This window comes from Ceratotherium simum, chromosome 2 (assembly GCF_057802395.1).
Source record: "Ceratotherium simum simum isolate JZ-2026a chromosome 2, ASM5780239v1, whole genome shotgun sequence".
NCBI lineage: Eukaryota > Metazoa > Chordata > Mammalia > Perissodactyla > Rhinocerotidae > Ceratotherium > Ceratotherium simum.
The window spans coordinates 636,158-649,785 of record NC_141901.1 but is presented as its reverse complement, the minus strand read 5'-3'; the positions used below and the strand labels follow the sequence as shown (position 1 = coordinate 649,785).

General features: G+C 38.0%; 1 protein-coding gene across 2 annotated transcripts in view; it reads right to left on the bottom strand.

Annotated features, from left to right (window-relative positions):
- Positions 1–13,628, bottom strand: part of ZC3H11A (zinc finger CCCH-type containing 11A) — a 32,732-nt gene that overhangs the window by 14,791 nt on the left and 4,313 nt on the right. The window contains exons 3-10 of one of the 2 annotated variants that reach the window (XM_087436767.1): positions 10,070–10,193; positions 8,552–8,755; positions 8,309–8,425; positions 7,674–7,757; positions 6,676–6,786; positions 5,523–5,585; positions 3,881–3,979; positions 2,142–2,210 (exon numbers count right to left, since the gene is read on the bottom strand). In XM_087436767.1, coding sequence (XP_087292893.1) covers positions 2,142–2,210; positions 3,881–3,979; positions 5,523–5,585; positions 6,676–6,786; positions 7,674–7,757; positions 8,309–8,425; positions 8,552–8,755; positions 10,070–10,193 — 871 coding nt within the window. The remainder of the gene's footprint in view (positions 1–2,141; positions 2,211–3,880; positions 3,980–5,522; positions 5,586–6,675; positions 6,787–7,673; positions 7,758–8,308; positions 8,426–8,551; positions 8,756–10,069; positions 10,194–13,628) is intronic. The other variant, XM_087436769.1, reaches the window with a different exon arrangement.

Sequence of the window (13,628 nt, the reverse complement as noted above, 5' to 3'; positions counted from 1 at the left end):
CCACACATACATGGACAGCTATTTTCAACAAAGGAGCTAAGAACATACCATGGAGAAAGGAAAGTCTCTTCAATAAATGGTGTTGGGAAAACTGGACAGCCACATGCAAAACAATGAAAGTGGACCATCTGCTATTGCCATTCACAAAAATTAACTCAAAATGGATGAAAGACCTGAAGGTGAGACCTTAAACTACACAACTCACAGAGGAAAATATAGGCAACACACTACTTGACATTGGTCATAAAGGAATCTTTTCAGATGACATGCCTACCGAGACTAGGGAAACTAAAGGAAAAATAAGCAAGTGGGACTTTATGAGCTTCTACAAGACAAATGAAACCAGAATCAAGATGAAAAGACAACCCACCAGCTGGGAGAAAATATCTGCAAAACATATATCTGACAAGGGGTTAATCTCCATAATATATAAAGAACTCACACAACCGAACAACAAAAAAACAAACAACCCGATCAAAAAATGGGCAGAGGAGGGCCTGCCCGGTGGTGCAAGCGGTTAAGAGCGCACCCTCCGCTGCAGCGGCCTGGGGTTCGCAGGTTCGGATCCCGGGCGCGCACCGATGCACTGCTTGTCAAGCCATGCTGTGGCGGTGTCCCATATAGAGTGGAGGAAGATGGGCATGGATGTTAGCCCAGGGCCAGTCTTCCTCAGCAAAAAAAGAGGAGGATTGGCAGATGTTAGCACAGGGCTGATCTCCTCAAAAAAAAAAAAAAAAATGGGCAGAGGAAATGAACAGACATTTTTCCAAAGAAAATATACAGATGGCCAATAGGCACATGAAAAGATGTTCAACATCACTAATCATCAGGGAAATGCAAATCAAAACAACACTAAGATATCACCTCATGCCCGTTAGAATGGCTATAATCACCAAGACAAAAAACAACAAATGTTGGAGAGGATGTGGAGAAACAGGAACCCTCATACACAGCTGGTGGGAATGCAAACTGGTACAGCCTCTATGGAAAACAGTATGGAGATTCTGCAAAGAATTAAAAATAGAAATACCCTATGATCCAGCTATCCCACTGCTGGGAATCTATCCAACGAACCTGAAATCAACAATCCAAAGAGGCTTATGCACCCCTATGTTCGTTGCAGCATTATTCACTATAGCCAAGAAGTGGAATCAACCTAAGTGTCCCTCGACTGATGACTGGATCAAGAAGATGTGGTGTACATATATACAATGGAATACTACTCAGCCATAAAAAAAGACAAAATTGTCCCATTTGCAACAACATGGATGGGCCTGGAGGGTATTATGTTAAGTGAAATAAGGCAGAAAGAGAGAGACAAACACTGTATGATCTCACTCATATGTGGAATATAAACCAACACATGGACAGAGAAAACTGTATTGTGGTTACCAGGGGCAATGGGGGTGGGCGGTAGGCACAAGGGGTGAGAGGAGTCATATATATGGTGATGGACAAACAAAAATGTACAACCCAAAATTTCACAATATTATAAACTATTAAAACATCAATAAAAAAGAAGTTTAAAAATTAAGGTACAGGAAGAATACAAAGAAGAAAATTAAAACTACTTAAAACCTCAATACCCAGATAAAACCAACGTTAATATTTTGTGTATTTTTTTGCATTTTCTAGGCATATATTTTTATCTTTACAAAACTAGAATCATCTCATTCATATGGATGCTGTTCCTGAGAATAACTTTCTATAATAAAATAATCTTCATCCAGAAAAAAAAAAAGATTCTTATGTGCCCTAAGTCAAAAGTGATGTGTTCTTTTGTAACTTTTCTTCATTCAATAAATGCAAGAAGTTTTCCACATCATTATTGTTCAGAATATGACTTTCCATGACAGCGATTATTTTAGTACATAACTACCTTAATTTAACTCCTTTTTGTTGGATATTTAGGTTGTTTCTAACTTCCTACTATTAATGCTACGATGAACAATCATTTTGCCATCTTCAGCTTCAAAAAAGAGAATTTATACCAGCGAGTAAGCAATTCCTTAAAAAACAAAAAAACTCACAAAAAAACCCCCCACAAGCCCTAACCTAACTCAATAGTTAAATCAGAAAAAAAGTAAAGATTCTTGCAGCAAGAAAAAAAATATGAGAAGCTGGTCTTAGAGTCTACCTACCTGCTGCCTCCTCATTGTTTGAACCAGCTGACGTGCCCAATCGCTCCTTCAGAGACTTCGAAACTTGAACTATAAAAACAAGATTTTAAAAAACCAAAAGTTGAACAGAGACCCTTTATAGGTCAAATATCTTTTTCACAGGTCACAAATTAGGCTTATACTTGTCTTCTAATGCAAATGCTTTTTAAAAAAATCTCTTCAGGTCTTAAACTTTCCTTCTCCACAGTACACCTCTAGGCGAATCATGGATTCCCTAGAGCACTCTGGAAAGCTTAAAAAAAAATCTTTCTTTAGATCTGAAAAGCAAAAACTACTGAATTTAGGAAAATAATTTTGTTACTGTACAATCTTCTAAAACCTTATTGGCATCAAAAAGTCTTTTTCCCCTACATCTATTTGAAACATGCTCTTTAGTTATGAGAGTCTTCCATATGATAGGCAAGGAGTAAGCGAATTTGGCTGCAAAGAAAAAGAGTAATTTCTATTTGTTCTGAGAATGCAAGAAAGCCCCCCAAAAAGAACATCTACTCATCAAAGCCTCTTGGACTACAGGAAAATTGGGAAAAAGTTTCTTATCTTCAAGAGAAGTTAAAACTAAACACAATGAGAAGGAAAAAACACCTATTTTTGCTAATTAACACCAACATTTCACTGCAAGTGATACAAGGAAAAAAAATCCAACCCTTGACTTCTTTCTATAAATAGAACTTCAACTATCAAACCATTCTAACTCCCACATATCTCTCAATTTACTCCACATTCTCCGTATCAACCTCTAGAATACTAAATCTATGCCACTAACTCCTCTCGTGTAGATTATTTTAACAGCCTGCTAACTCATATCCCGGACAGTACTCTTGTCCCCTTCTAACCTTTTGCCATATTTTAGGCAGGATGATGGTTCTAAAATGCAAACCTGAGCCTTTGATCCTTATTTATAAACCTTTCCATGGTTTGCTACTATCCTTGGATAAGGCGAAACTCTCTGACATGGCTTAAAAGGCTCCATACCATCCAGTCCCTTTTCTTCTCCAGTCACCAGGCTCTTCACCCCAATTCTACTTTTCAGCCATATTCAGTCCCTTGAGCACATCATGCTTTCTTAGCTTGCACCTTTGCATGTATTATTCTTTCTGCCTAAAACACAGCCTCTAGCCCTTCAACTTCACCTGGCTAATACCTAAATCATGTTTCAGGTCTAAGCTTCAACATCATTTCCTCTGGCAACCTTTCCCTGACAGATGGTAAGATTAGGTGCCCTTTGATGGTAATTAGTCTTTGGGTGTTCAACGTGAGGTAGTCTACACAGAAATCGAAATATGATGATGTACACCTGAAATTTATATGTTATAAATCAATGTTACCTCAATAAAAAAAAACTGAAAAAAGAAAACAATAAAAGAAAAAAAAAATTAGGTGTCCTTCCTATGTGCTCCCACAACACTGTGTACTTTCTCTATCACAGAATTTATCAAAATATATATAAATATTCCTATTTGCCATCATACTATAAGCCGCTGAGGAACTGTGATGTGTTTCTTTTATCCATGGTGTCTACCTAGAATCTAGTGGAACAGGCACTCAAATGTGAGTTGAATGAATACTAAAGCAGACACCAGAAGGTGATAATCTAATTTACCTGAAGAAAAAGAATGACAAACCATACTTTTTAACATTACAAGAGACAATTTCAGGATTACTCATACACACGCACACAGAGTACATCAGAACAAAGGTACCTTTCTTTGATGTCTTGTCAGTGTTAGTTTCTGGAGCTTCCACTTTCTTCCCTAGCCTCTGTGCAAGGCTGCGCTTTAATGGAGGATCGCTGTCACCACCTTCAAACAGAAGAAACTCAGTTTAAGAGTTCGAGTCAATCTTCAGCAAGGTCAAGAAATACAAGCAAAAACACACAACATAGAATAATTCTTTAAGTTTTCTGCATTTGTATGGTGTGTCTGTTCACTAGGTTCCTTAGAACTCAATGTTAGAGAAGGAATAAACATGTCCCAGAAAGAAGAGGTAAGGAAAGGGACAAAACATTAGAATGCACAAATTAACATTTACCAAATAACGGACTAAAACTACAAGTGGAGGATTATAAGCTCTGGTTAAGGCTGAAATTCAGAATTAGGAACATGTGAAAAAAAATCTTCATGTACAAGATAAACTAACACATGGACAAAAAGAACAGTTCGGTGGTTACCAGAGGGGAAGGGGGTTGGCAGGTAGGCACAAGGGGTGAAGGGGCACAGTTATATGGTGACTGACAAATAATAATGTACAACTGAATTTCACAATGTTATAAACTATTATGACCTCAATAAAATTAAAAAAAAATCTTCACGTACAAAAAAATCTTAACTGGCCAATTGTTGAATTCTAGGTAAATTCATGGTTAAATGCACCTGGGATGAATAGAAGAACAGCAGAAGAACCATAAAATTTTAGATCTTCCTGTGATGTGAAGATTCCAAAGGCCAAACAGCCCCTCTCTTCAATTCCAGATAAGAAATCTAAGGCTGTGAAAGATTCTGTATCTTACCCAAGTCACCAATTAGTGACAGAGCCAAGACCTGAACCAAGCTTCTTGACTCTTGGTTTATTACATTTATCTGTTCAAGACAAGTAGTTTAAATGTCACAAGTTTTTAAAAACTGTTTTTCAGAGTGCTTGATTGAAGATATAATCTTTGCAGGGTCCCATGAAAAACCTGAAAGACCCTACACAGAGTATAATCTTCTCTCTCCTCTCATTTATGATTTAAACACGAAACCAAAAATCACAAAGTTTACACGTATGCTGATATTAAAATAGCTTAAAAGCTTTCTAAATTTTTTACCTAAAACTTCTCAGGCAGTGAGAATGGTGTTAAAACAAAAAACAGATTTCGTATTTGCAAGTACACAACCTCTGAAGTCAGAGAAGATTTTCAAAATAATTCTTTTGAGACAGACATACTAGGGTAAGTACATGACAATTCAGAAATATGGTAAAATACTTTCCTAAATATAAAATAGCGCTAATAAATTCAGGGACCTAATTAAAATAACTGGACACTATCTTCCCACTAAAAACTCAAATTTCGTCAATAGACACAGAGGTATTCTTTACTGTTTTTCAAACCAAGTACCTTCTAAAAAGTAGGCCATAATCTACTTAAATTGTAACACTATAAATTTCTATGACTTTAATAAAAATGTATAATGCACATGTGAAAAACCGGAATAAATTTTATAAGTGCTTTCAGCCAAGAATATAGGGGGACTGACAAATCAATATTGACAGGGCGTTTGTCAATATTTTGAGAGCTTTGGAGGAGGTATCATGTTAACACACAAACAAGCAGAAAACAAAGGATACGCACAAAACTTATCTCACCTACTGAAAATTTTCGTTTCCCCAGTCTATCAGCGAGATTCAATCTTACCAAGGGTTCTTCTCCTGAAATGGCAAAAACACAATTTCTCTACCATTAGCCAATTTTTCTGTTTTCAGGTAACTACTAATGGGTACAAAGTATGCTCTGAGATAATTAATGAGTCCATCCACCCAGAAAGTTTCCTGAAAATCAGATCTCAGTATTAAGGAAGACTAACATTAAAAAAAAAAAAAAAAATGTAGGGGCCAGCCCCGTGGCGCAAGCAGTTAAGTGCACACGCTCCGCTGCGGCGGCCGGAGGTTCGCCGGTTTGGATCCTGGGCGCACACCGATGCACCGCCTGGCAAGCCATGCTGTGGCGGCGTCCCATATAAAGTGGAGGAAGACGGGCATGGATGTTAGCCCAGGGCCAGTCTTCCTCAGCAAAAAGAGGAGGATTGGCAGATGTTAGCTCAGGGCCGATCTTCCTCAGAAAAAAAAAAAATTAACCTATTAAATAATAATTTAAATAGCCAAGCGCACAGCCCAGAGGGAAGCAACAGCACAGTCCTAATTATTAATAGTAGCCAAGTATACACAGACAGGTTGTATTCTAACCAATTGGTAATAAAAGCCAAGCTATACTTTTGCTTGTGCACTGCAATACATTAAATGAAATCACACTCTACTCCACCACTAACTCTCCTATATAACCTTCCCAGACCACTCAGCAGGAAGTGTGCTCTTTCCTCTGATTCTTTGTTCTTTGAATGGCACAAACATTTAAATGTATCTGCATACTACAATTACTAGTGTCATATTCCTTACTAGATTTAAAACTATTAAGTGAAAAGACTCTTACATTTTCTATAACTCAAAGGGTTTTTACAGTTCTTTACTCACAATGGACAGTCAATAATATGCTGAATAGATACAAATAAACAGTAAATGTAAAAATTAGATATACATAAATGTGAGAGCTGCTGGAATAAGAATTTCAACCTTTTAAATGGTAGAGTCAAATGCACTAACTTGTCTTTTCATCCTTCTATCTGATCGACATACTGAAGTCTTCCAGCAAATCCACCAAAGGTAAAATACTGCCAAGGATTTTGCTATCCCAGTTATTTAAAAGCAGTAGCCCGACAACTGTTAAGACCTAACTATACCTCACCTTGTTTGTTGGACAGAGTTACTGTCCTCACCACAGTCCGGACATTCTCTTTTTCAGGACCTGGAATGGGCTGAGGTTGGAGTAAAAGACTGGAAACTCCTGAAGAACCTTCTGAATAAAGCAAGTCAAAGAACAGTAAATAATTCATGGAAAATAAAGCTATCACAAATCAAGAAATTTTGTTTTGGGGACCAGGGAAGTCCAACAGAGACAACTGCACAACTACAAGCCAATCAGTCTTTCTGTTCCTGTTTGCCTACAGCAAAATGTGGTGGTGGTGGGGGAAGTGGAGGAAGTGGAGATAATCTCTATTTTTTATCTGCCTTAGGCATGATGTGAAAATAAAATATAAAATTGTTTTGAATGACTTAAGCACTCAATCTACTTTTATTTACCCATAAGGCTAACATTATGCTAAAATGTTAGAATACTCAGAAACACACCACCATCAGGTGTTTCAAGTCAACCTTTTTATCTATATTCAGTCATCTGCAAAACACAACTCCAAGGTTCCTACAGAACAAGCTTTAGCAAAAGGGTACTTAGAACCAATAGTGTGATTCTCTCTAATACTACCTTTCATACTCTCTCTATCACGTTGAGGGTTGGAGATATATATCAACCTGGCTGAGGCAATCTCCAGAAAAAAATCGTAGCACCTCTTGAGGAAGAATTCATCTACTACAAAATAAAGTTTTCCCTCTTTTAATATAGTTTATATCCTGTGTTATATGCTGTTCTGTAATGTTATATTTTTCAAGATAAACAAGTTTTTTCAGGTTATTGTATGTGCCTGCCTCTGCAGTTAAGAGACTGAAACAGCTGCAATAAATTAAAAAAGTATGATTTAAATAAGTCTGTGTTTTACTTCAAACAAGCCACAAAAGTCAAAATCTATTTGCTTATTTTGGCTACTGCCAAGTGTCCTTATTATCCTAAGTGTCCTTATTATTCTCCTCTAGCAACATTCATCCTTGTCAAAACTCCTAATGACTTACCACCACCTTGCTTCTTATTTTTTTCCTTCATTTTCTTTGACTTAATTTCCTCCAGAGTTTTTATTCCAAAATTCAAACATTCACCTGAGAAATGCAAATAGAAATCACATGAGGAACTAGCACCTTTTCACCTTCATATTTTATTTGTACCCAGCAGGCACTCAAATGTTTTCTGAATAAAAGAAAGCATGCTAGAGAGAGAGGGAGAGAGGGAGGGGGAGGGAGGGAGGGAGGGAGGGAGGGAGGGAGAGAGAGAGAGAGACAGAGAGAGGGAGAGGGGAGAGAGAGAGAGACAGAGAGGGAGGGAGGGAGGGAGGGAGGAAGGGAGAGAGAGAGAGGGGGAGAGAGAGGGAGAGAGAGAGAAAGGAGGGGAGGGGAGGGGAGGGGGAGAGGGAGAGGGAGAGGGAGAGGGAGAGAGAGGAGAGGGAGAGGGAGAGGGAGAGGGAGAGGGAGAGGGAGAGGGAGAGGGAGAGGGAGAGTGTGTGCGCGCGCATGTGCGCACAAAAGGGGTAGGGAAGTGGGAGGTGCTGGTGATAGTGAACTAAATTTCGAAAGTATTTAAAATAGTCTGGACACATTCAATAGTGCTGTAAGATTTATGAGTGAAAACCAGCATCAACATTGCGTCTTCTTACCTTGTTTTAAATTGACCCCAGGTTTCCGGGCAGAAGCCACTCGTAATCCATTATGAACTTCAGGAGTTGGTTGCAGGGTAGGTGTCTTGGCTTCATCACCTTCCTCAGAAAACTGATCTATATTATCAACATTTAAGGCAAATTTACAATTACAAGGAGGACTAGAGCTTTAATCCTCACTCTGTCTAATTCACTAAGTGACCCAGATCATTTATTTGCCTTAAAGAAAAAGCTACAACTTACCATCATCATCTTCATCATCATCTGCAGCATTGATTACAACTGGTGGATGCGTGGGGCTAGGAACATTTTCTGAACTTTCTACTTTCATAACACTTCGCAGCTGAGGGGAGGGATTAGACTGGACAGACAATTTGTTCTGTTGAACTGTGAGCTGGCTAGCCTTCACTTCCTCTTCTGGTGACTCAGGCACAGTGGGCAACAGAGCTAGACGTACAAAATTAGTCATAAACTAAAAATAGAAGATACAGTCTCAATTCACCAAAAATCCACAACTACCTATGATAAGTTTGGTGCATTTTCCTTACGAGCATTTGTCTTTTTACCTAATTTCTCCATTTTCCCAATTAGGTTCTAAACTCCCAGGGAGAGAAAATGTGGCTTTTTAGCTAATAACTTCACTGTACGTAAACACACTCAAACTGGGCACTCAAAACATAGAATAAATGGGAGGGCTAGATGCATAGTAACTATTTGCAAATTCTAGACATTTAATTTTAATATTGAAATTCTAGGCTTTCTGCTCAGCAAGAAATGGCTTTTAAGAAATAGTAGGTAACACTTTGAACCAAACCAGAAAGGAGTGAGCCTACTTTTTTCCTTTAGAGGTGAAAATATGTAGCCATCAAATTTTATCACATGGCACATGCGGCTTTTAAGTAGCTGATCATTTCACTAGGAAATTACTTTTAAAGGGACTTAGGAAATAAATACTAGCTTTTGGTACTGTAAGTTTTATTTTAAATTACAGCCTAGAGCAGGGTTAACAAACTTTTTCTATAAAGAGCTAGATAGGGCCGGCCCCGTGGCTTGGCAGTTAGGTGCACGCGCTCCGCTGCTGGCTGCCCGGGTTCGGATCCCGGGCGCGCAGCGACGTACCGCTTCTCCGGCCATGCTGAGGCCGTGTCCCACGTACAGCAACTAGAAGGATGTGCAGCTATGACATACAACTATCTACTGGGGCTTTGGCGGGAAAAAATAAATAAATAAAATCTTAAAAAAAAAAAAAAAAAGAGCTGGATAATAAATATTTTAGGCTTCACAGATCTCTGTCTCAACTATTCAACTTTGCAGCAGTGGCACAAAATTTGGCCATAGAAAATACATAAACGAATGGCATGGCTTCATTCCAATAAAACTTTATTTTACAAAACAGAGGACTAGATTTGCCAACCCCTGGCCTGAAAAGTCAAGTTTCTTTTGAAAACCTCTATGGTTCTGATAAGAAAATGGGAATGAAGTAAACTATAATAATCTAAACCGTGTGCCAAGAAACATTTGTGAGGCAGTATGGCTTTTGGCAACAAAGTTTTAATCATGACTCTGCTACTTACTGGTTTATGACTACGTAAAAGTCATTTAATCCTAATAAAGTTCAGTTCCCTCATCTGTAAAGTGGAAATAATACCACTCTCTCACAAGACTAAAAAAAGGCAATATATATAAAGTACTTTGTACAGTGTGCATAGTATGTGTTCATTATATATATAATATTCTTTTAAAATTAAAAATGAATCTCACTTTTGCTTGGAGGTAGGAAAAGGCCATCAACATAACGTCCTCTGTTGTGATGGAAAGCGCAGTTTAGTTTTTGACATCCCATTGGCTGGTTTTCCCAATAACAAGGAATCTCACTTCGTTTTTTCTGTAAGAGGGAAAAATACATTGTTTTCAAATAAAAAAACGAAGTGTACGGCTGGCCTGGTAGCGCAATGGTTAAGTTCACACACTCCGCTTCAGCGGCCCAGGGTTTGTGGGTTTGGATCTTGGGTGTGGACCTACCTACACACCACTTAGCAAGCCACGCTGTGGCAGCATCCCACATACAAAAAACAGAAGACGACTGTTACAGATATTAGCTCAGGGCGAATCTTCTCAAGCAAAAAGAGAAAGATTGGCAGGCCGGCCCCATGGCGTAGCAGTTAAGCGCGCGCGCTCCGCCTGCTGGCAGTCCAGGTTCGGATCCCGGGTGCGCAGTGACGCACCACTTGTCAGGCCATGCTGTGGCGGCGTCCCACATAAAGAGGAAGATCGGCATGGATGTTAGCTCAGGGCCAGTCTTCCCCAGCAAAAAGAGGAGGATTGGCATGGATGTTAGCTCAGGGCTGATCTTCCTCACAAAAAAAAAAAAGAGGAAGATTGGCAACAGATGTTAGCTTAGAGCCAATCTTCCTAACCAAAAAAAAAAGAAGTGTGACCTGCATTAATGTGGTGATTTGTTTTCTGGGCAAAGTTCATACAGGGTTCAAAAATCTGAGGCATGTGTGATGACTCTGAGCAGGAGGAAGAGGAGCTGCTGAAAGTGACGTACTCTAGCATGACGGAAAGATAAAGGGAGCAAAGAAGTAGTTTATCTGCTATTCTTTCCTCCTTGCCCTTATCCTGTAGCCCCTAAATGTCTACGCTTAATTTAAAGAAGCAGGATAAGACACTGGTTAAAATTATGGAATCAAAGATAACCGGGTTTGAATCTCTAGTATGCTACTCATTGGCCATGTGATGTTGGACAAACAATTTAATGCCTCTGAGTCTCACCTTCCTCAGCTATAAAATGGGAATAACAGTAGCAATCTAATTGGTTTCTTATGAGGATTAAATGAAATAATATACATAAAGCATTTATTAACACACAGAAAGGACCGATAAACTGTAGCTATTTGAAGCTGAGAGTTCGACTTTGAGAAAAATTTTCCCATTCGTGACTTCTCAAAGTAAGGCACATGCGACACACTGAGGATGGTATTTTTCCTTCCCAAGCTACCTCTTATGAAAGAGAATGAGAAAAAAAAAAGAATACTTGCACATCTAGAATAAACTGCTGGATCATAAGATATATGTCCAACAAATATACACATTAGTTCTAGTATATACATTAGATGTGTATAAAGAATGTTCAAAGCAATACTATTTGTAACAGCTCCAAAATGGAAACCCAAAGGTACATCAACACTAGGCTGGATAAATACATCCTTGTGTACTCATACAATAGAATGCTACGTAGTAATGAGAAGGAATAAACAATTGCTACACTTAATACCACAGATGTAGAGTAAAAGAAGCCAGATACAAGAGAGCGTATACATACTGTATGGTTCCATTTATGTAAAAATCAAAACAGGCAAAACTTCTCTATGAAAGAATAGTCAGGATGGTAATTAGCTTTCAGGGTGTGGTTAGTGACAATGAAGGGATGAGGGGGAAGACAGAGGGTTGGAAATGCTCTATTTCTTGATCTGGGTGCTGGTCAAGTAAGTATACTCACTTTGTGAAAATTCTTCAAGTTGTAAGATTATGATTTGTGCACATTTCTATATATACTTTAACAAATAGTTCAATAAAGAAAAAAAAAAGACCCGATAAGCACTTCCAAAAAGTAACTAATCTCTGATTAATAACCTGCATTACGTTGGATCTCTCATCATAACAAGCAGCCTAAGTTTAAAATTCCAGGAAAGAACAGCGCATTACTTCAGAAATTTAAAAATATGGAGGAGAGAAACAATGACCATCACAAAAAGATCCTTGAATGTATCAAATAGGACAAAGACCAAAATGTACTATATTGAGAGACTGATAATTTGATAATACACTGTGTTGGTAGGGGTGTGGAAGAATCATGCAGTCCCATATAACAGAGATGCGCGTTAGCTTAACATCTCTGAAAGGCAATTTGGTAAAAACTATTTAAAAATTTTATGTCCAGAGTATTGCCACATGCATGATTATCTATTTTTTAAAAGTACAGCAAAATATCTTTACCTTCCAAAGAATTATATAGAATTTATTAATCATACCCAAAATGTAGGTATAACAGCTACCATTGTTTTTAAGATAGGAATAGCAATAACTCCTTGATTACTCCTTCCTCAAGGCACAACCTAACGCCTATCTTCCTTGCTCCTGGGTCTGTCTTTGCTTAAGTTTTTACTTCTTTCCTGGAAGTAAATTTCAAATTCTTGGATAACTTCTATAATAATAGCCTCTATATACAGGAGTCACATGACATTTATTTGATCTGTTTAATACTTACTGGATTTTGTTTCTAAATGAAAAGTTATAAACAAGCAATGAAAACTTGGAAAATGGAAATAAATGCCTGTTATGCTACTATTCAAAGAGAATCACTTATTTGGTATAGAATTCTTTCACTTTAACATTCTCCTACATGATTATTTCTTTAAACTTTTAATACGTATTACAGCACATGGTCCAAAGATATACAGTTGATGCTCATTATTTGCAGCAGTTATGTTCTATAAAGTCACCATGAATACTGAATTAGTGAATGCTGAACCAGACTGCTCCTAAGGAAAATCAAGAGCTAGGTTCCTGCAAGCTTCTGGTCACAATATTTTCATCAACTGGTCACTACATAACCTTGTTTTCTGTGTGTCTTTGTTTAAACACTGCTCATTTAATAAATATTGTTGATTCATTAACATTAGACTAAACGCCAACAGTACTGTTAACTCACGCCTGAATGAAGCTTATCTAACACGTGTATTTTCTCCATAAGGCACATAAGAGCTTTCTTGCGCTTAGGAACATTACATAGCACTTCAGCACTACACTTGGCGGCCATTTTAAACAGCAAAATAACCAACAAAAAGCAGAAAACTGCAAAAAAATATGGCATTACTTGGACCTTGAAAAGGACATTTGTTTACAGTATGAGAGCTGAAGAAGGCAGAGTGTCGCCTTGTTTGATCTCAGATCTCAGCTGGGAGTGTGTATGTATATCAGGCGACTCAAATTTTTCCGTGCTCTGCATGTGTCTGTGAATGACTATGAAAGCACTGCAAGTATTGACTTGAGGGTTATAAATAAACTTCAGCGAGTAAGTTTAGGCGAATTTGCAAATGTGGAACCCACAAATAATGAAAATCAATTGCATACAGAAGGAGTATGCAGTAGAAAGGCTCCTTCCCATTCCTGTCCCCACTGCCCTATAGTCATTAAGTCTCTCCTTTATACTTCCAGAGATTTTTTAAATGCATATGCCAGTGAAGAACAAATATAAATTCTTTTCCCTCTTTTTTACACAAATGTTAGCATATTTACACACCTTATTCTGCCCCTT